The 21,979-nt window shown below is 41.6% G+C and overlaps 2 protein-coding genes across 2 annotated transcripts in view; both read right to left on the bottom strand.

Moving 5' to 3' along the window:
* Nucleotides 1-1,534: 1,534 nt before the first annotated feature.
* On the bottom strand, nucleotides 1,535-10,092 carry epas1a (endothelial PAS domain protein 1a). The gene is made up of 9 exons (XM_061028150.1): nucleotides 9,773-10,092; nucleotides 7,060-7,226; nucleotides 4,769-5,025; nucleotides 4,558-4,642; nucleotides 4,298-4,398; nucleotides 3,956-4,119; nucleotides 2,870-2,976; nucleotides 2,569-2,737; nucleotides 1,535-1,698 (listed from the first exon to the last, which is right to left on the bottom strand). The coding sequence occupies exons 1-9, from the start codon at nucleotides 9,796-9,798 to the stop codon at nucleotides 1,635-1,637; spliced, it is 1,140 nt and encodes a 379-aa protein (XP_060884133.1). The 5' UTR covers nucleotides 9,799-10,092; the 3' UTR covers nucleotides 1,535-1,634.
* A 143-nt stretch (nucleotides 10,093-10,235) lies between these two features.
* prkcea (protein kinase C, epsilon a) overlaps nucleotides 10,236-21,979 on the bottom strand; it is a 43,060-nt gene continuing 31,316 nt past the window's right edge. The window contains exons 5-15 of the mRNA XM_061028148.1: nucleotides 21,661-21,749; nucleotides 21,290-21,419; nucleotides 20,151-20,293; nucleotides 19,892-19,994; nucleotides 19,048-19,250; nucleotides 18,079-18,252; nucleotides 17,778-17,932; nucleotides 17,229-17,367; nucleotides 15,229-15,417; nucleotides 13,646-13,792; nucleotides 10,236-12,129 (exon numbers count right to left, since the gene is read on the bottom strand). Of these exons, the coding sequence (XP_060884131.1) occupies nucleotides 11,980-12,129; nucleotides 13,646-13,792; nucleotides 15,229-15,417; nucleotides 17,229-17,367; nucleotides 17,778-17,932; nucleotides 18,079-18,252; nucleotides 19,048-19,250; nucleotides 19,892-19,994; nucleotides 20,151-20,293; nucleotides 21,290-21,419; nucleotides 21,661-21,749 (1,622 nt within the window). The 3' untranslated portion in view covers nucleotides 10,236-11,979. The remainder of the gene's footprint in view (nucleotides 12,130-13,645; nucleotides 13,793-15,228; nucleotides 15,418-17,228; nucleotides 17,368-17,777; nucleotides 17,933-18,078; nucleotides 18,253-19,047; nucleotides 19,251-19,891; nucleotides 19,995-20,150; nucleotides 20,294-21,289; nucleotides 21,420-21,660; nucleotides 21,750-21,979) is intronic.

The raw sequence follows: 21,979 nt of genomic DNA on the forward strand, positions 1-21,979 counted from the left end.
AATGATGTGTGTTTTAAGTGTGTTTAATTGTTTTAAATGTGCTTCCTCGTTTAAATATGTTACCTTGAGTTTTAAACATACGCGTGCAAGTGAAAATCCAAGACACATTTCTGCCTTTGCATCCAGATGTAGACAATATGTTTCTGTTCTACTAAAGATAACTTCATAAATGATCAACACTGCCTGTTTTCGTTTAGGGTTTTTTTTGCATGACTTTCATTTAGATTGTCTTCTAATTTCATTATGATTGTTGACTTGATAAGCCCGTTGAAGTGAAACTAGAAATATTTTTTCCTTTGTGTCAGTGTGAGAGTCAAGAGGCCAAGAGGTAAAAAGTTGAACAAGTTCCCACGAGAACTTTCCTGCAGAGTGTCTCTATTCAGGAAGCTGTGGTTTTGACTTGCGTCTGCTCACATCTCTTCATCAGCAGTATGCATATCTAACTATATTTACTGTGTGTGTGTGTGTGTGTGTGTGTGTGTGTGTGTGTGTGTGTGTGTGTGTGTGTGTGTGTGTGTGTGTGTGTGTGTGTGTGTGTGTGTGTGAGTGTGTGTGTGTGTGTGTGTGTGTGTGTGTGTGCATTGTTGTGGGTATGATTGTATGATTGTGTGTGTGTGTGTGTGTGTGTGTGTGAGTGTGTGTGTGTGAGTGTGTGTGTGTGTGAGTGTGTGTGTGTGTGTGTGTGTGTGTGTGTGTGTGTGTGTGTGTGCATTGTTGTGGGTATGATTGTATGATTGTGTGTGTGTGTGTGTGTGTGTGTGTGTGAGTGTGTGTGTGTGTGTGTGTGTGTGCGTTGTTGTGGGTATGATTGTGTGCGTGTGTGTGTGTGTGTGTGCATGTGTATGTGTTTGTATGATTGTGTGCGTGAGTGTGTGTGTTTGTGTGTGTGTGTTTGTGAGAGTGTGTGTGTGAGTGTGTGTGTGTGTGTGTGAATGTGTGTGTGTGTATGATTGTGTGTGTGTGTGTGTGTGTGTGTGTGTGTGAGTGAGTGTGTGTGCATGTGTGTGTGTGTATGATTGTGTGTGTGTGTTTTGTGTGTGTGTGTATGATTGTGTGTGTGTGTGTGTGTGTGTGTGTGTGTGTGTGTGTGTGTGTGTGTGTGTGTGTGTGTGTGTGTGTTGTGTTTTGTCCATGTCTGGGATTGACAGTCAGATGTAACCCCTCGTGTCAGGTGGCTCAGAAGGAAACCCCACAGGATGTAAAGTCAGGTCTCTGAGAGGTCAGAGAAAAGTCAAACTGCCTTTCTCTCACCACTCCCCGTCAACCGTCTGTCAACCACCGTCTACACCTTCACAGCTTCCACTTTCATTCACAGAGGGAAGTCATGCTACTGCAAACATAATGCGAAACAAATATGACCGTGTGTGAAGTAAGACATTTAAAATACCGCGTTGTGATACTTGCTTGAATTTGTTCATGAAAATTGGTTTTGAAATCTACAATATGTCCCTGAGGTTTGGTCGGAGTAGACATTTTTGACCAGTTAGAAATGAAGAAACGTTGATGAATGACAAACAGACAGACAGTTTTTAGATCTAGAAGATCACATTTTTTAATAAAAGTAAAATCAAAGAAAAGACAGAGGTAGAGAGGATTGATGTTTGTTTCAGACGGTGTTATTTTGGACTCCAGTTTCAGCTCAGATATCTGGAGACAGTCTGGTCCACAGAGAGCTGCAGGGACGGCTCCTCCACACCACTGTGAGACACACAGTAATACAACATTCAGCTATTTACATGTCATTATGTGGATAAAGGTCAAACGTCGACAGAAGGCCTCAAAACTGCTTTCCTGAGGTTAGTTTGTGGGACGTTTTAAAAATCCATCAAGTGATTTACCTTTGTTCAGACGTTTTTTACCAGCCGCTGTTAAACAAAGAAATCCAGCACCTAATCAACAATACATAAAACAATGAGGCCCCGTTTCCGTCAAGCCGCCAGGTTTAGTTCAGCACAGTTTGACAGGGTTTGGTACGGTGAACGCGGATCTTGCTTGCGTTTCCGCAGCCAACCCTTACACATCCCTACATCACAGCAGAGAAACGTATTCAACAAAGAAGAAGAACGCGACACAGTAAACAAAGCTCAAAGATTCTTACGGCGTCTCCGAGATCAAAATCAAAAACAGTCTTGAAAATGCTTTCTCCAAATTCACGGGATAATCAAACACGGTATGTTTTGTGTTTGTCCTTTATTACCGCTGTCACACAGAAAGGGATTCTTTCAACCAATCAACGGACTGCAGCGGGTCTGAATCCAGCCTTTAGGCACCCCAACAACCTGGACTGGTGGCCGGTCAACCTCAGGGCTGACAACCAGTCACACTCACATTCACACCTATACGTTGCAATTTAGAGTCACCAAGTCTTCTGGTATGTTGTCAAATATGTTGAGTTATGTGGTTTTATTTTGCTGCGCGCTGTATTTTTTATTAGGCTGTATATTATGTAAAATACGTTTAAATACACAGTTGTTGAGACTTTTAGGGGGAACTCATCGACCAAACAGCCATTCACAAGTGAAGGCCACCAAACTTTCTAAAGATGGTTTATCATGTCTTAGCGTTTACCTGAGCACGTAGGTAACACAGAGGATGCAGAGCGGGTGGTGGACACCGGGTCTGGACTTGGAGGGTCTGACGCTGGGGATGACGGCGCTGTGAGTCTCCACCCAGACGTAACCTCCGCCTTTCACCAGCATCCTGTACTTCCCGCTGACGGACTGAGTCTTCACACACACTGCAGAGAGAGAGAGAGAGAGAGAGAGAGAAAGAGAGAGGGAGACATGAAGCTGCTTATTGGCAGGTGTGTGATGATGTGTGTGTGTGTGTGTGTGTGTGTGTGTGTGTGTGTGTGTTCATAAATACCTACCGTTCATGTGATTTTTAGTCAGACATTTTGCGTCCAGTGTGTGACACAGTGCATAGATGGAGCGGCCCATCAGCTCATCGGGGGCGTAGCCTAACAGCAACGTTACTCTGTAAAAACACAAAGTCTGAATTTGACTCTGGAATGAAACAGGCTGAGTGCAGAGTAAGCTCTTTTCAAAGACCACCAATTTGACTTATTCAGCAGCAACCACAAACACATCCAAGGTCTGCTGATATAATGAAATCACATGTCTTAAATGAAATAAAAAAGGGGGAAGGAAAAACAGGAGCAAAAAAGAGCAGTTAAATTCTTGAGTACTTTTTTCTGTGATCCTTGTAACACTAAATTAACGTTTGATTTTTTTGTGTCTGATTTAGTAGCCCTAAGCGGACAAGCACGCATACATTTTATATACTCTATTTTCCTGCAATAAGTTCTTTCAGTAGTTTTCTCGAGATCTTGATTAATTTCTCTAGTTGTCTTGCGATTAAAAACTCTTGCTTTTCATGTGATAGTGGATTCACTTCTGTCGTTTTCTTGAAAACTCTCTGGATAGCAAAACTGATTTTCCGCTGACATCGGAAAAATGAATCTCGAGATGACAAAGCTTTTTTACTTGGATCATTTTCTTGTGCTCTAGAAAACAAAACAAGTGGCACAAAGCATTTTCCCAGGTGAGTAAAACATATTTCTATGTTGGGTTTGTGTGCTTTTTGTAAACTCTGAGTTTGCGGACGCATACTCCACAAGTCCAACTTTAATGTTGCATTAGACGCTTTCCTTCCATGTACATCACTAGAAAGAGGGGGATTTGATTTGAAGCATTTATATGAACAACGTGTGGAGGCAGGTCAAACTGACTCTTTATCATTGAACCAGCAGAGCAAAATACAGAGAAGCATAAGCTGAATAAGAAAGATTTTTCTTCATGATTTCATAACTTCTTAAAGTGCAAAATGTTTTAAAAAAAACATCCTCCTAATATGAAATTGAAGCAAACATACAGGGTGGTCTGTATTCTGTAATAAACGACATCTCCCTTGTATGCATGTGTGCGAAGTGTGTGTTTGTGTTTGTGTGAATCACCTCTGGTCACAGAAAGTGAACCTCATGTCCATGCTGTGCTGACTGGTGAAGGTGTGTGTGCTGAGGAGTTTGTGTGAGAGCGGCAGAGGCTGGCAGGTCAGCAGCAGGCAGGAACCAGAAGACAGGTTCAGGCTCACCTTCACTTGGCCCTGACAGTGGAGAACCTGGACAGAGAGAGAGAGAGAGAGAGAGCGAGACAGAGAGAGAGAGAGAGAAAGTGGGGGACATAAAGTTAACAGAATAATGTATTCGTTTTTCTGCATCATGAAGTCCTGAACGTTCAGCAGGAGGGGCGAAGAGAAGTGTGAATTTTAGTTTCAATTCCTCTTGTTTCTTACTAACCTTCCACGTAGCTGACTTCAGGTTGGTGCTTCTTCCTCTGTGCGTCAGAGCGCTTTTTACCCTCATTACAAAGTCCCTCTTCCCACCGAACAAAATCTCCTCTAAAAAAAAAAAAACACAAACAATTTAGAAAGCTGCATGGATAAACCTGTTAATACCTGCACGAAACGACAACCCAGACTTAACTAGACAAGCACAACCAATGGTGCTACAATCTCTCTCTCTCACACACACACACACACACACACACACACACACACCTGTTGTTAGGCGTAGGTTATTTGTGATCTCTTCGTGGTCACAAGGGTGAGTAAACTCGGAAATATTGTGCCCCATCAGCTCAGTCTGTCAGAGAAGATAAAGAACAATTTCACCTCCTGAATCATACATGTACACTATCATTGTGTTTATGTACAAACGTGTGCGTGTGTGTGTGTGTGTGTGTGTGTGTGTGTGTGTTTGTGTGTGTACCTGTGTCAACCCCATGTAATTGCTGACATTGTGGGACAGGAAGACCATGTCTCCATCTGTGGACAGAACCATCAGAAACCCATCCAGGGTCCTCAGGTACATGTTCGTCTCCTCTAAGCTCTTGACATCTTCCTCTGTTTCTTTCTCCTCCTCCTCCTCCTCGTCGCGTCCTCCGTCACACTCCCACCGCTCCTTTTTGCCGCTTAGCCGTCCACGTTTCACTGCGTCACTTCCCTCTGCTTTAACCCCCGGGTTTTCTTGAGCAGAAAAAACAAAGTAGTTGTAGTTGAGTTATTTTTTTTTTTTTTTAAAGCTCCTGAGAAGAAACCTTTGGGTTTTGGGTTTGTGTTGATTTTGGCGCCCTCTGTGGTCAAAGCGGCACCTTTTATCTCTTTGCTGATTGTCCTGTATATGTGTAAGTTGTGTTTTTTTTGTTTTTTTTTAACAAAACGACTCATCTTGCTTTATTCAAACAGTCAAATGCATCACTTAACGAGAATCTTTGCCGTAGGAAATGACAGACGGGCTTTGTTAGTACGTATTTTCATGGATTCATTCATCTTGATAATTTTGTGGACATATCATAAATTGCAGCAGATCTATGTTTGGATAGGAGCCAACCATATGTTGTCAACAACTGTTTGCTAGACAAAGAGTCTACATCGGTTACGTATACAAATCAGTGTCATGTCATCTTTATTGTTTTATAGTGATGCACCCAAATGGAAAGGAATTTGTGGGCTGTACCTTCTAGCAGAATATAAGCCACACTGTGTGATGAAGCTATTTTGCCACTTTGTCCATGATTGTCAATGATTGTGAGAGCTTGGTCAGCGATGGTCCGCACTTTGTCAGCCATGTGTGTTGTGTTTCTGTGTTGTCTGAGCACGGCTGAATAAATCACTGAAGATGATCCGCAGTCTGTTTCCGTTTTCATCATTGTCCATCTACTACAAAAAACAACTCCCACCTAACAGGCTTTTTCTGCAGGATGCTTTCTGCAGGATGCTGTTATTCACACCTACTCCTCCCCCACCCGCAGCATCGGTTTCAGACATTTAAAATAACAACCAAGAAACATTCAATCTTTGCTGAAATGTTCTTGTTTGCTTTTGCAGCTTGAAGAGAGGCTTCAAACTAATTTTAGTCTGTTTCATAACCAGTTAAAAACTTCTGATAGGAGCTTTAAGAAAAAGGAACACAATCTTTTCTGTTTCAAATTTTCTACAGGTTAAAAATAAATAGGAAACAAAGAGCAAAATCTGCGGTTCATTCTTGTTTCCTTTCTATACTATACAAGGTGTGTGTGTGTGTGTGTGTGTGTGTGTGTGTGTGTCTGTTCCAGGTGTCTTTTGTTATCAAAGACTTCCTCTGTCTTACACTCGTCTGAAGCCTTGTGACAGCAGTTCACCACAACAAACTGACCCCCTTTTTTTCACTCTACAAACATGCAGGGAAAGCATACAGAGGACTTTGACGTATGAAAATCGTCATGAAATATTATCGCTGCACTCACTACATTCAAGAGCTCGTTTGAAACATACAGCAACTAGGACGCGCTGTAATGAATCCCCTTCATGGCTGTAATGGTTGAACAGCTCTGTGAAAATGACGAGAACCTGCAGCGATGTGACATCTCTACACAGACGTCCGTCACCTTTGACAGGAAATGATCAGCTATTAATTAAGCAGACAGAGGGCGTTGAGACATCACTGTTGCGAAACCAAACACGACCATGTGAAATTCCTCTTCGATTCGTTTGCTTTTTTTGTTTCCTTCATTTCTATCTCAGACTCACGTTATTACAAATGAAATCTCTTTTTTTAATGTTGTCATCAGATGGATAAAAAAAAAACAACCTCTGAATTCAGACACATGCTCTTTACGTTGTCTGAACCGATACTCTATTTACTTCATTTATCTTGATGGAAAATATCAATGCATTGTGATTTTAAGGACGTCATCATTTTTGAGATATTGTGGATGAAGTCTCAGACGTATCTTACATTTATCATGATAAATAGATTTTGATCCTCAGCAGGTTTTAATGTGTGCAGGATCACATATTCCACAAGATTGATATGAATATATTTGACACACATACATTTGATAAGCCTAGTGGTATTGATCAATGGAATCTGTATCGATATATGAACACAACTAATGCCAGTTTCTGTTTGATTTTGAAACCCATCCTTTGACTGAGGATGATAAATTAAGTTGCACTTTGTATTGCGTCATGAGTGGTCAGCGTGCGTGTGTGTGTGTGTGTGTGTGTGTGTGTGTGTACCTTTGAGCAGTGTGTGTATGCGTATGTAGCTGAGCGTGAGCCGGATGACGGACGGTTTGTCCAGGTGAGCTCTGACGGATGATTGGAGAGGCAGCAGGCGACATAAATCTCCAAACACGTCGGACTCCACCCGGCGTCTCTTCCTGGCTGCCTCGCGGCTTATCGCCCTGCAGAGGTCAGGAGAGACAACAGTGACGACACTCAACACAACCAAAGTCACACTCACTTGATGTCATGCGAGTGGAGGGAAATATTAAAGTGCACCTTCACAAGGACTTGCGCAGGTACTTACTGAATTCGACTCAATCTGGCAAATTGTGCGCATTTGTTTGCTGCTCATTACTCTCACCTCACCTGCAACTCTGCAGATTCATCATTAATGATCTGCCTTCATAAAGACCAGAGGCTGACTAAACATTACTGTTGTGCATCGGGAATACATATTGCATAAATGAAGTGTGCGAAGTGTTTCTGCACGTGGCTCCATAGTCGTGTTTCAGTTTGACCCCTCTGTGACCTTTTGACATGATGTGAAGGGTTATAGAGGATTTCTCAACATGTGGGGAAGCACGCAACGCGGAGATGACGCTGGTGAGTTAGGAAATCTCCCACAAGCATGATGACTTTCTTTTTTTTTATACCGTTTTTTAACTTGTACTTCATTTTGCTGCAAACAAAGCTTCCACTTTGAATTCCAGTGGGATGCTGTGATGTTTAACTTTTTCTTCATTATTGAAGTCTTTGAAGGAGGTATCGACTATCATTCACATAATGTGGAGAATAACATTTCAGCACTGTTCCCCATCATGGATAATTATTACTGTCATATTCTGTTTAATAGTATATTTCATGTCTTGTGCGAAATAACTTTCTTTTTTTTACATTTGAGATATGATTTAGATTTTAATGTACAAAAATACTTTTCCATATTAAGCTTTCATTTCCCTGCAGTGTTCCTTCCACAATGCTCACACCATAATGTGCAGCATCACTTTATAGTCATGTAGAATTGTGTTTTTTATCACGTGATATTGAGGCGCAAAGTTGGATGTATCGGTGTTGTCACTCCTGAGAGCCGCGGTTTGTGTCTGAACTGTCACTCTGCTGCTCATCATACCTCTATTCATCCTTTTTTTAACACAATTTCTTTGGATTTAACCCTTACCCTGCTCACAGCTGCCCTTCCTTAAAGGTGCACGATGGAGTTTTGGTGGTGAAATAATTCTATGCTATACTTTCTGATCTATATACACAAACTTTATTCTAAACTAAGAAATGGGTCCCTTGAAGCTGTTTGGAGCTAAAAAGGCTACCAGGAGAGTTACGGTTTCACTGTAACAGCCCCCCACCATAACTTATCGCGTAGCATTTTATCTTCAAACAGTTTTACAGGCACCACATTTTCCTCTGAGGACAGTTTGTGTATAGAGTTATGAACATATACCACAGAATCTGCACACTTCTCCAACTTTCAAGTTCCTCTAAGCTACAGTACATTATGCACCTTTAAACATTATTTATAAATGTATTGTAAGATTTTTAACTATATAATCCTGCACTGTAACTTTATTTAATAACCTTTTTTATTTTATTTTAGCTTCTTCTCTATGATTTTGTTTGAATGATTTTTTTTTCCTACATGTTTCCTGCCCTTTGTTGTGACGCATCTGATGTCTCGTGTGAAGCACTTTGAATGGCCTTGCTGCTGAAATGTGCACTCTAAATAAACTCGCCTTGCCTTACACACTTATTACTTTATTATACTTTAAATGTTTTGTATTTCTTAGATTTGATGCTCTTTGTTGTACTGTAATGTTGAAACAACTTGGGACTAGAAAGTCCTTCAGGATTAATAAAGTTCTATTTTATCATTTCTTAAAAATCATTTGGCTTCCCCACTGTCGGCCATGATCAAGTATTTACCTCTCTTGGACTTTTATAGTCTAACATCCTGAATACAGACATCGGCTGGATGCTGATGGAAATGTTTATCATAAGGACCGTGGTTGAACCTGATCCTAGTGAGCGGCTTAGGAGCCCGAACTTTTAATAAAAAGTTCAGGAATCATGTAATCCTTCAGAAGTCTGGACTTCTTGGTGATTCTTGAGTAAAATCTGTTTTCAGATGTAACACGACAAAATGTGAAAAACTTTGAGGGCTGAATACTTATCTGAAGCACTGGAGCACTGTACACAATTTTGTCAAAACCGGTCAGAAAAAAAAAAATTCAAAGAAGAAACTGAGGTGAAGATAAAAGTGTTGATTTTGAGACTGTGTTGGAAATATTTAGTTTACTTTGTACAAAAAAACAACACTGAAAACTTTACAAGTTTGAACTAAATTCACAGGACTTCAATCATAAAACAGACGAGCATCATATTTCAAATACACAAACACAAGTCCAGCATGGGCGTTTTAGAGTGTGATGAATGTCTGTTAAGAGATTTCATTTAGAGAAGAGAGAATATTAATCATGCATCTGTGCCCGAATGAAAAGAAAAAGGTTGTTATGGAAAAGGGTTCAGGTCACACACCGCAGGTAGGGAAGGACAGTGGTGCATTGTGGTCAAGATGGCAGCTCTCTAGATGCCCAGCACGGCTGCAACATCATCTCTATGGTCACCACATCAACCCCAGAAACAATTCAACAAAAGCCATAAGAACCGCTGTGATGAAAGAGACAAAAGTTTCTCATTCAACCTGCAGCTTTACCTTCTCTTCTCCTTGTCAGCCGTCATCCTGTCCGACAGGTGTCTCTATCTACTGTCATGGTGAAGCTGGTATCAGTATACAGAGGCGGTGGCTGCAGCAGGAGTTCACAGCGCAGCGGGGAATCTCCTCACTACAATTTGCAGCGTCACAGGCAGTCTAATTAATCAGGGGAGGCGTTCAGCGGCGCCAAATGTCACAAGGCGAGTGTTCTCCTGCAGCTCAGATGACTTAACTCCATCCAGTGTCTCCTCCCTCTCCTTCTCTACATGCATCACCTACAGGCCTCTAAAAAACTGATTTTAGGTCAACCTCCCCGCCCCCTTTTTTTTTTTTTTTCTCTGCTCTCTCAAGCCCACCTCCCTGCCTCTTTTTTTCTCTCATGCAAACTTTCAAGCATCTCAAAGCAAAAGAAGGATGGGGAAAGATGATACAACAGGAAAGAAAGAAAGAGGACGTCTGGGCGTGATGTAGACAGCTCAGTGTTTTATTGGAATCAGAGCAGACAGGACTAGCCCGGCTGTTGCACTACATTTTGGCACAGAGTAAGATAGTGTGACCAGGAACAGCCCAACCCCTGGGTGCACAAAGCTTCACTACACACCGACTCTACTGCACACACAGCAACCAGCTCGCCTTCAAAATCCCTGAACAGTACAACAGTCCTTCTCTGTGTGTGCATGTGTGTGTATGAAACAGAGAGAAAGAGAGAGAGAGGGAGAGGAAGAAGAAGTGGAAGGAGGAGTCTGTATGTGCTGTCGTGTGCGTGTATGTGTTTGAAATGAGAGGTAATTCAGCTGCTGGTTTTCCACATTTTCGTTTTACGCCCCCCCCCCCGCCCCGCCCCCCGGCTGTAACAGACCTATGATAGTATAGTTATAGTTTTTTACACAAATGTTTCCTCCAGATACACTTTACAATAACAATTATATTTATAATAAAAAAAGAAAAGATAGCCATAAGAAAGAGAAGCCATTCTTGAAAAAAAAAAGAGAAAAAGATTGCGAGTGTTTTTTTTTGGCTGAGCGAGGCGGCTGCTGCAGGAGGAAGAGGAGGAGGAAGAGAAGGAAGGAGACTTGGTGCTTTGGAGGAAGAAAAAAAATTGAGGGGAAGAGAGGTGGCTCAAAACACTGATGGTAACTAAAATGACTGAAATGCTGAAGACAAAAAACTCACGCTGACAAAGAGGGGAGACAAAAAAAAAAAAAATCACACATACAAAAATGTACATTCACGCCGGCAGGGCTGACTCTGAAACTAGCAGATCGATGGGGAGGGAGAAAAAAAAGCTGGAAAAAAAAAATCACGTTTTTTTTTTTTTTTTTTTTTTTAAACTGCTACACAGGCTGCCTGTAACACTCTGCTCCACATAATTAGTTCAATAGCCTGTAACGTGTGAGCTCGACATTCACTTTATGCGCACAAAGACAGGAGGGAGGGGAGGGGGGGAGGGAAGGGGGGGATTGTGCTGGAAGATGAGAGCAAATATTTCGATCATTAAACACATTTTTTGAGGAGGAAAAAACAAAACAAAAAGACACAAATTACACATAAACAAAAAAACTGTAAAATATATAGATAGTCAGGGTATTGCACAAAGGGTATTTGGCCCTAACTGGTCCACGATAAGGACAGTAATAACACAGGTAGGGTGCTTGTCCATGCGCCACCACTCTCCTTTACTAGCACACGATAGCAACACAACACAGCCACTCAACACAGGCTATATACAGGCCTCTGCACCCAGCACACACCGTACAGTCCATGTGTGTGTGCTGGGGAGAGAAGCAATGTGTGTGTGTGTGTGTGTGTGATTGTGTGTATTTGGTTGTCTGAGCATGTGCAGTGAGCTCGTAGGTGTGTGTGAGTAGATTGTAGTGTGTAAGTCTGCATTAAAAGTGTGCACAGAGGAGATGTGTGTTTAAGCATGTGCAGGTGTGTATATTCTTATTCATAGTCATATTCATATTTATATTCATAATAATAATAATTATAATAAACCCAGGCAACAAGAACAACACAATGCAAGTAAAGAATATTCAAAAAGTAACAACAACCAATAGCTTCAAAGTAAAGGAGTGTTTGTGTGCGTGTGTTTGAATGTATGAGTTTCAGCTAAGTGTGCGTACGTGTGTGTGTGTGTGTGTGTGCCAGGTTTAGTGTTGTCGGATAAGTGTGTGTGTATTTCAGCGTGTGTGTGTGTGTGTGTGTTAGGTGTGCGTCTCTTCGGGAGCGCAGTAGGAGAAGTCTTTGAACTCCTCCTGGTTGATCTGTCGGATAATGGCCTCGTCTGTGGGCGTAAGCACCGGGTCCTCCTTGGTGAAGTCCTGGTCGAAGTTATTCACGTCCCGCTTGGTCTTCTGCAAAGGCGCACACACACACACACACACACACACACACACACACACACACACACACACAAAGGTGGAGGATGTCAGAGGGAGAAACTTCACGACGATCTTAAGCTTAAAATGGCATTAGAGCGACCCCTTCTGACCACTCAGGCTCACTGCCTCTTTCTGTACAGCAGTAGCTAATGAAACTAATAAGAAGGGACAACATGGACATATTTTTTATGGGATTGTTTTTTTAATTTAAAAACCAGTGGATTATTTCAGATGCTTTTCTGATCTCTGTACGGTAAACGTTTCCTTCACTGTAGACTAAGAATCTTTACAATCTGTGGAAAAAGTTTTACATAATCCTGCACGACTGCAAAGCGTTAGAATCAACTAATTCTTCTGTATTCCGATCTCACTAATATATTGTCTCTGTTTGTTGTTTGTAGCATCAGGCTTAGGACAACTCTTTGGGAAGTTAAAAATACCACAAAATAAAATATATATATATCTTTTTTTATTTCTCTCAGACCTTTGCTCTAATTCTTCATGGAGAGCCAAATAAATAATAATTATAACAAAAAACAAACCTAACTAACTAAATCTGAAAAGAGCAGTCAGGCTCTAAACTAAAACCAGGGGTCACAACTAAGCACTGCCCTATCGTAGGGGAATTTGACTTTACGTAACTTGCCCTCCCGGCCCCTCAGGTCATCAGGTGGAGGTCTTTTAGACGTACCCAGAATTAGATCAAAGGGGGACCTTAAGTTACTGTGGACCTTCTCTCTGGAACAAACTTCCTGCTGAGCTGAGGTCCATCCCAACTGTCTCTACTTTTAAAATTCAAACATTCTCCTGAGCGTACAAATAGTTTTGTGTGTGTGTGTGTGTGTGTTTGTGTGTGTGTATGATGACTTGTGTGGTTACTGGTGTTTGCTTTGTGGTGTGTATGACTTTGTTTGATTTGATTTCTGTATCTTGCTCATGACTGTGTAAACATTTTTATTTTTCTTGTTGAGAGAGAACTCCCCTGATTCCCCGCAAGCCACAACATCATCTTTTGTTATTGTAGTATTGATTGAGAGCCCCCTGGTGGCGGAATCTACACATTGTATCTTTAACTGAACCCGCAGCAGAAAAACACAAATCTTTAGACGTTTTAGAGAATAAGAGTTGGACCTTACTTGTATAATTTAGATCCCAATTTTAACACTGGGTTTGTAATACGTTTTCTTTGAAGTTATTCTTTCCTTCTCTGTAATAAAATTTGAATTACCTGTGTTTACTTTCATCCTTTACACCAACTAAGAAAGATTCAAACCCATTTCTCTGGACTGGAAAGCACTGAGTGAACTTCTATTGTTTTTAATACCCAGACTGAAACGTTCTGTATCGCTCTCTAAAAACAAACAAAAAAGCAGCTGACGTGAATAAGTAGAAAGTCACCATTTTGTCAGACGCATTGTGTAGTATTTGTCAAATGTCAGTGTATGAAGCGTGCGCGTGTGTGTGTGTGTGTGTGTGTGTGTGAGCTTACAATCCTGGGTTTGAAGGGCGGTTTGACTTTCCTCTGCTCCAGCAGCACCCAGTCGATCTCTCTGAAGAAGGCGTGGGTCTTGATGGCCTCCTCGCAGCCCTGGCTCACCACGCAGCCCAGACGCTTGGCCGGGTTCTTGGTCATGAACTATACAATGCAAACACACACAATGCACACGTCTCATTTCAAACACGGCCCCTTCCCTTTAACACTCAGCTGTGGTTTGATCCATTAAAATGACGAGGACATCAGCAGAACGAAAGCGTTTGGGTGCTAATAATAGCGCCTGTGTGGCATTACCGGCTGTGTGGACGCTACAAACAAAGAGGCAGAGCGTTGAAACGAGTCAGCAGAGAGCCGCGGCTTTTTATTTTATTTCCTGTGACTGAAAGCTGCGTCGCTTTGGCTCCGTTGTCGGTTCAGTATTAGAAGAGCACTTTGAGCTTTTTATGATCGCGTTATTACTCTGACCTCTCTCACAGACTTTTTTTTTGATCCCTCTCAGCATCACAGTGAAGTCTGTCGTAACACCTCTGTGTTAAGAGCACTTGAGCTGTTCGCGTGCAGCTCTGAGGTCAGAAACATGAATGAGAATGAGACAACAGTGGCTGCAAAAAACATGGGGAAAAAAAGCTCTGATAACTGAGTGTTTATAGTAACAAAAAAAAAAAACCTCTGATATCTTTTATATAAAGCAGCAGCAGCAGCAGTGTGATTTAAAAGTGAAAGACATCTAGATTTGAAGGTTAAATCTGGTCACATCGTGCCTTACACTGAGCTTTTTTGGACTCCGGTTTTAGCAGCGATTCAAAAATAAGATCCAGCCTTTCACGCTCCTGTGAGACACTTTAGGTTTGTTGATTTTTTCCCCCACGCTGTGGACAAAGCCGTACCTTTCTTCTCTTTGCTTATACATAGAGTAACGTCTCTTACTCCCCCTGTTATATTGAACTGTTACCGTTACTATTTCAAATGTCGAAGATTGTTAAACACCAGGCAGAGTATTTTGTTAATCCAGATATTAAGGTGAGTCTGAAAAGAGGAGAGTTAAATGTTCAATTCAGACATTTTTAACTTAGTTAGGTTTGGTTTTGTGTGACTGTTTTGTATTTTTTTTTTCTTTTTAAAGATTTATTTTTGGGCTTTTTGTGCCTTTATTGGTGAGAGAGGACAGTGGATAGAGTTGGAAAGAGAGAGAGAGAGAGCGGGGAACGACATGCGGGAAAAGAGGGCCTGGGCCGCCCGCCTGGAGGACCAAGGCCTCCGTACACGGGGTGCGCGCACTAACCACTGCCCCACCAGCGCCCCAACTGTTTTGTATTTTAATTTAGAATGAAACCTTTCTGTGTAATATGTTGTGATTTGGGTACTCATGTGTTGTTGTTATGTTTGCTTGTGTGCTATACACATAAAGTTATCAATATTATATATATATATATATATATATATTGTTATTATGGACGGATATTTCCTGCATGAGACCAGATCCCTGCCTTTGAAGAAGAAGTGAGAATTTAAAGCTCGTCATGCCCTAATAATAATAGAAACGATGAAAGGTGTGTGTGTGGAGAGACGTCACGCACCGCTCTGAGGATAGAAACAGCTTCTTTGCTGAGCCACACGGGGTAGAGGACGTCGTCGTGGAGAATCGACTCGAACAAGTCGTCTTCGTTGTCGGCTTCAAACGGAGGCTGCCCGGCCATCATCTCGTACATCAGCACCCCGAGGGCCCACCAGTCCACAGAGGCTCCGTACTCCAGCTCCTGCAGGATCTGAAAATCCAAACAACACGACACAGTTCAACACGGAGGACAGAGAAACACCGGAGTCCGGCTGTGTGGATCTGAGCCGAGACCGCTGCAGACTGTCAGTCCACAGGTCACTAACGACCACAAAGGACTGAACATGGCACATCAAATGGTTCTGTCTGTTTTCTTAAATGTTTGAAGAAAATATCTCTTTACTACAGAGTTTGTGGGCAAGAAAGCGAACACTTTTTTCCCCTATTGTTGTCGACTTTAGGTCAGCGATTAAAAAAGATAATTAACAGATTTCTTCAGAAGCCAAATCAAACATTTACTTCAGCTGTAGTGGTCATCGAAGAGAAATAATAAAAGATGGTAAAACACAATTCAAGGGCTATAGATGAGATCAAGGAGATCAATAGGTACTGTATTGATCCAGAGGGAAATTGAAAATATGAAAGCTCCAGAAATTTTGCGGACTAAAGGTTTAGAAAAGTTAGCAGTGAAGAGAAGTTATTTTCTTCCGTCCATCCATTATCCTCCGCTTATCCAGGTCCCGGTCTCTGTGGCAGCGAGCTAAGCAAGTTGCCCCAGACGTCCCTCTCCCCAGCAATGTTTTCCAGATCCTCCTTGGGGATCCCAACGCCAGATGGGATATATAATCCCTCCAGTGAGCTCTGAGTCTACCTCTGAGTCTCCTCCCAGAAGACAGGCGACCAGGAGGCAGATCTTGATCAGATGCCTGAATCACCTCAACTGGTCAGATATTTGTATCTCAAATTTGAATTATTTTGCTTATTTTGCAAGCCAGATTACACATGTATTAAAAGATAAGTAAGAAGCAGGTGAGGGAAGGTTAAGACGAAAGAACGGGACAAAAACAAAGAAATAAAAGTTTGAACGAGAAAAAAAAAATTTTAGTAAAAAAAAAAGAAAAAAAAAGGTTGTTGTGTCGTGAAACTGACAGTCGGCTGAGAAATGTCCCATTTGTTCCTACAACTGTAAGGATTCGTTGATTAGAGAATAAATCATAATTCATGCATACATGATAAATGAAGGAATCAAAGTCCGTTCTGTTAAAGCATTTCTCTGGTTAAAGTTTCGAAAGTGTGACAATAAACTTGAATTTTTGTTTGAGTCTGTTAGTCGGGCGAAATGAATCATCCTTTCTGTGTGTGTTGACATTTTGTTTTCTTCTAAACATCTTATTGACAAAATGATTCATCCATTAAAATAACCTATGATGAAGAGTTTGCTGCCTCCCTGTCAGTTGAATAAAGCTGCACCTCATGTAATACTGGAGTAAATGCACTTTGTTACTTTTCTATCAGAAAACCCTCGGGGTACAGGCTTGGGATTTCCTTATTTCAACTCTTTCAGATCCACTTTTTCTTGAACAAATATAACCAGTATTATAAACAAAACATAAACTTACACTTTTTGTGAAACTATTTGGTTGAATTATTATTATTTTTTTTTTAATCTGTTTATTTGTTTTAGTTTTATTTATTGTGCTGTGTCTATAGGTTTTATTTTGTGTGCATATGTGTGTATGGGTATATATATATATATGTGTGTGTGTGTGTGTGTGTACATGCATATCATCATTTCATTCAGTAATTTTGTCTTTGTTTTAAATTTTATGTATATTTTTTCTCATCAAGGCAACGGCGATCTGTAAATAGTTTGTATGTTTGATGATGCTGTCTTTGGTTTCTGTCATTGAAGCTCATGTGTATAAGCATCTTGTGTTAAATTTCAATAAAAAGTTGATCACAAAAAAAAAAAAAGAAAACCCTCGGGGGAATGCAGCACAGTGCAGAGCGCTTCAAGCTCACCTCGGGGGCGATGTAGTCGGGTGTGCCGCAGAAGGTGGTGGTGGTCACTCCGTTCATGATGCCCTCTTTGCACATGCCGAAGTCTGCCAGCTTACAGTGTCCCTCTGCGTCCAACAGGATGTTATCCAGTTTCAGGTCCCTGAGAGACAAAGACACAGAGAGACAGAGAGAGAGAGAGAGAGAGAGAGAGAGAGAGAGAGAGAGAGAGAGAGAGAGAGAATCAGCACCATCTGGTTTCAACAACAGTTGGTCTCACTGGGAGAAGTTAGCGGGCAACGTAAAAAAACAAACTTGAGACTCACAGTATGAAGCCATTAAAGTGTGAAACGTGTTGTCATACACCTTCTGGTATGTTCCTGGTAAGATTACCGTTTGTGAATTCACTTTTGAGTCCCTAAAAAATGAATCTATTCTCTGGTCCTTTTCTGAGTATTCACCTCTAAAGACGGAGCATGATTTCTAAAAATAACTCCCCCACCCCCCCAATAAAAAAACAGATAAGGTTACCCTTGGTTGAAAATCGTAAAAAAAAAAAAGGGGACATTTCACCTGTAGATGACGCCGTTACGATGCAGGAACATGAGGGCTGAGGTGACCTCGGCAGCGTAAAAACGAGAGCGAGACTCATCAAACTTCCTGGATCGCTGAATCTGGAACATCAGGTCTCCTCCATTCACATATTCCATTACAAAAAACAAACGGTCCTGCAGAAAGAGAGAGAGTGGGAGGTAAGAGACAGAGAACACAGAGGAGTCCTATTAGACCTGTGTGTGTGTGTGTGTGTGTGTGTGTGTGTGTGTGTGTGTGTGTGTGTGTGTGTGTGTGTGCGTGTGCTGTCCAGTGGCCGTACGCGTGTCTGGAAGCAGCAGTAGAGCTGGGTGAGGTAGGGGTGTCTGCGGGCGAGGGCCAGGATGCGTTTCTCGGTCATGGTGCAGTCCACGTCGTCGTCCTGCAGGATCACATCTTTCTTTAAAACTTTGACGGCGTAAACCTCCTCCGTCCCCTTCAGCTCCGCCAGCATCACCTGAATGTGACAGAAGAGACAGAGCGGGGGAGAAATGAAAGCAGAATAAATCAGAAAGTAGAAACGGATTGATCATCATGAATCCTCTCTCTCTCTCCTTCCTATTGGAGAGTTATCCTCGCAGGACCTCCAGCATCATCCGAGACCTCCGCAGCCTATCCAACAAACTCATTTCCCCTCCTGTCATACAGACGAGAGGTACTGGAGCATTTTGGGCTAAATGCAGAAGAATGCTTAACAACCAGGGTCATAAACACGCTGAGCCTCTGTCACATTAACTGTGTTATATGGACTTACGCTGCACTTTAAATACGCTGCACTGTACAAACAAATGACTTCAATAACTGTGGTGCTAATTGAGTTTGCTTGTTCTTTTATCTAAGCTGCTTGTAAGAAATTGTATTCCTTTAGTAGAGTTTTGTTTTAATGGGAGGTTGTTGTTTTTTTTTAGGTATATTTGTTTATTTCTGCTACAGGGTCGCTCGTTGGCATCAGAATTAGAACTAGTCGGTTCAACAAATGATTAATATTTTTATATGTTGCCGGTCAAATATTATGCTCAATGATTGTTCTCCGAGGAGAGGTCAAATGGAATCTGTAAAAAGCTGCTTTGATGTGAGAAATGAACAACAAGCTAGTCTGATCTGGTTCCAGAAATTCCCTGACATCCCTGATTAACTGATGTTTATGAATAATGAGAACTCTGGTAACTGAGGTGTTTCAATTATGACCATAATGAGCAGCAAACAAACAAAACAAACAGCCCCCTCAAACGCCTCCTCCGTGTCGTCGCACCTTGCCGAAGCTGCCTTTTCCGAGAACCTTGATGAAGTTGAAGTCCTTCAGGCTCCTCCTCTGCATTTGTCCGTTCTCCCTGCTCACCGAGGAGGAGATCGTGGAGGTAGAGGAGGTGGTGGAGGAGGAGGAAGAGGAGGAGTGCTGCTGTCCCTGCTGGTCGAGCGACAGCGCGTGCTGCAGGCGGTCTAGCTCTGCCAAGTCTGTGGGTGTCATCGGAAAAAAAAAGTACATCAGAGTCTTAGTAAAAACAGGGTGACTGTCTTTTTTTTTTTCTTCTGTCAGCTTTTTTATTTTTCAGATTTTTATTTGAAATGTGGCTCAGGATTTGTCGCTGATTACTTTTGCAAAACCTTTCACAGAAGACGAGCACGTCGTCAGGTAAGAATGTGGGATGACTCAGTGAAATTATCTCCGATCAGGATGATTAAATCGCAGCAGGGACCAATGTTTTTTGTCATCAGCGTTTTACTCCATAAAGAAAAATGGGACTTCTTCCACAAAGAGAGAAAGTTAACTTTTGTTTCTCCGCTTGCAAAGTGTGAGAGGACGATGACTAACTGTGACAACCAAATGGTGGTGGGCGGTGGGGAATAAGTCAAGTTCAGCCTCATATATACAAAGACAATAACACATTTAGCACATTAGTTCTTAAGAGGGAAAATAACATTATTCCTGAAATGGAAATACGACCTCTTACCGGTAAAATTAACACATTACGCCGCATGCTGCCAAGAATGTATCTGACGGGGATTTAAGATGTGTGCTTGTTGGAGTCAAATCTGTGTTTTCTGATGGTGTGTGTGTGTGTGTGTGTGTGTGTGTGTGTTGTGTTCAGTGTTACCCTGCTGTGAGGGGGAGGTGGGGACAGCTGGCTGGCTGAAGCTGTTGTCCTCAGTCTGAGTGAGCTCAGGAGGAGACTGAGGAGGGTCCAGCCCCGGAGTCAACTAGAGAGAGAAAGAGGCAACATGACCAAATCAGCCTCCCATGAATGAAATAGTTTGATTGATCCAAACAGGATTCAGGAGTCCTTCTTTCATGATGGAAACACTTCAACGTGTAAGGTACTAAAGTGCAGTGTCGCAGTGAGAACGACTGGTTACCTTCCTCCTGCGCTGTGCGGTGTTGGAGATCTTGTCAGGTGTGACTCCAAGGTCAGACAGGACCTTAGCGATACCTCGGGCGTCCACACCACAGTTAGGAGCTACATTGGTCTCACACCGCCTGTGCACATTCATCTTACAAACTGTAAAACAATAAAAACACACGTGATTTGTTGAGGCTAAATATACCCAGTTTAGAATTTTATTATTATTTCTGCTTATTATCTTCTGTTTTTATAGCTCAGTGTTCTCTCGTGTAAAGCACTCTGATTCGCCACCTCTGTGAAATATAATAAATAAATAAATAAATAAAGCATCATTTCAGGCTAAAACATGGTTCTTGTCTTGGAAGCAACAGCTAACGCGCGCTCATCAATAGAAAGGTTGAAAGTTTAAAATTGAATAAATGTTTATTAGAAGATCACACGTTGCATTCTGAATCAACTTGTAAAAAATACAGTACACTTCACCTTGATGGATACATATAAAACATTTCATGCAAAGCAATTATTATTATCGTGGTTATTTGCTCTTTCAAAATGTAGCAAATTAGAAGAAAAAAAAGGCCAACTGCATAATTAGGAAAACTAATGCTGCATCGTGTGATCGAGAGTTCAGTAAAGAAAAGAAACAAAATTACCACAAAATATTTTATTTTGAATTTTTTTTTGGTTACATAAATCCGAAATATTTGACGATCAACTGGAAGCAAAAGATCTGTTGTGTTAATGCTGACTTCTTATTAAAAAATGTACAAACAGATATTCACGGGATACATGTGGCAGATTGTCTGCGGCTTCAAAAGGAAAAACGTGTTCTTAAATGATCATTAAAAATATTAAAACATTCTCCCAAAGAATTGGAGCGTCTGCTTCAAACGTGAACCATGACCTAACATTTCAGAACATAACTAGGTTTTGATTTTTTTTTTTTAAGTGTGTGTGTTCGCAACTATTATGAAACAACCGTTCTGAAAATGTCAGTTTTCATTTTAATGTCGTTGAAAATGCTTTGTTAAAATCAACTGGCATTTATTTTGTTTTCACACTTTGACTTGAAATTCCGGCCCCGTTTTGTTGAGACTAAAAAAGGAAAAACATTGTAATGACACTGTGATGTCCCACTGCCCATGAACGCACCTTTGCACTGAAGGCCCTGCCTCATTAGGCCCCACAGCAGTGAGCCGCAGTGGTCGCAGAAGGTTGGGACCTTGTAGTTGTGGATACTGAACTTATGAGGCATGTTAACACTGAACCGCTGTGAACCCACCTACAGAGGGAGACACACACACACACACACACACACACACACACACACACACACATCTGTGTTACAAAGAGGTCACAGTGGCATTATCAGAGGAATAATGCATGTGGCTTAAGTGTTAGTACACCGTGTACACATGCTGCCTTTAGGACCTTAACGGTGTCTCTGTACATTTAACTATTAATAAATCAATAATAAACATCCATCCGTGTGGACTTCAACTCTTTCCTGTGAGTGTGTGTACCTCGTCCGGTGTGTCCTCCTGCTTCTTCATCCCGGCACACTTGGTGATGATGAGCTCATGGCAGCGCTTGTGGACGACACACGTACACACTGGGGAGCACAGCAGAAATATTCACACAATAAATGTTAAAATCATCAAACAGAAAAGAATAAGGCACATGACAAATAGATTGGACGTAAGATCAAGTGAGGGATGTTTAATGTGTAACTTGGATTTCAATTATTATTTTAAGTTTTTGGATAAACAGCAACAAATAAAAGGGACAATATTCCAAAATGGCTGAGCGGTGCAGCAGTGCCGTGTGATGCATCGATTTGAT

Source organism: Labrus mixtus, chromosome 21 (assembly GCF_963584025.1).
Source record: "Labrus mixtus chromosome 21, fLabMix1.1, whole genome shotgun sequence".
NCBI lineage: Eukaryota > Metazoa > Chordata > Actinopteri > Labriformes > Labridae > Labrus > Labrus mixtus.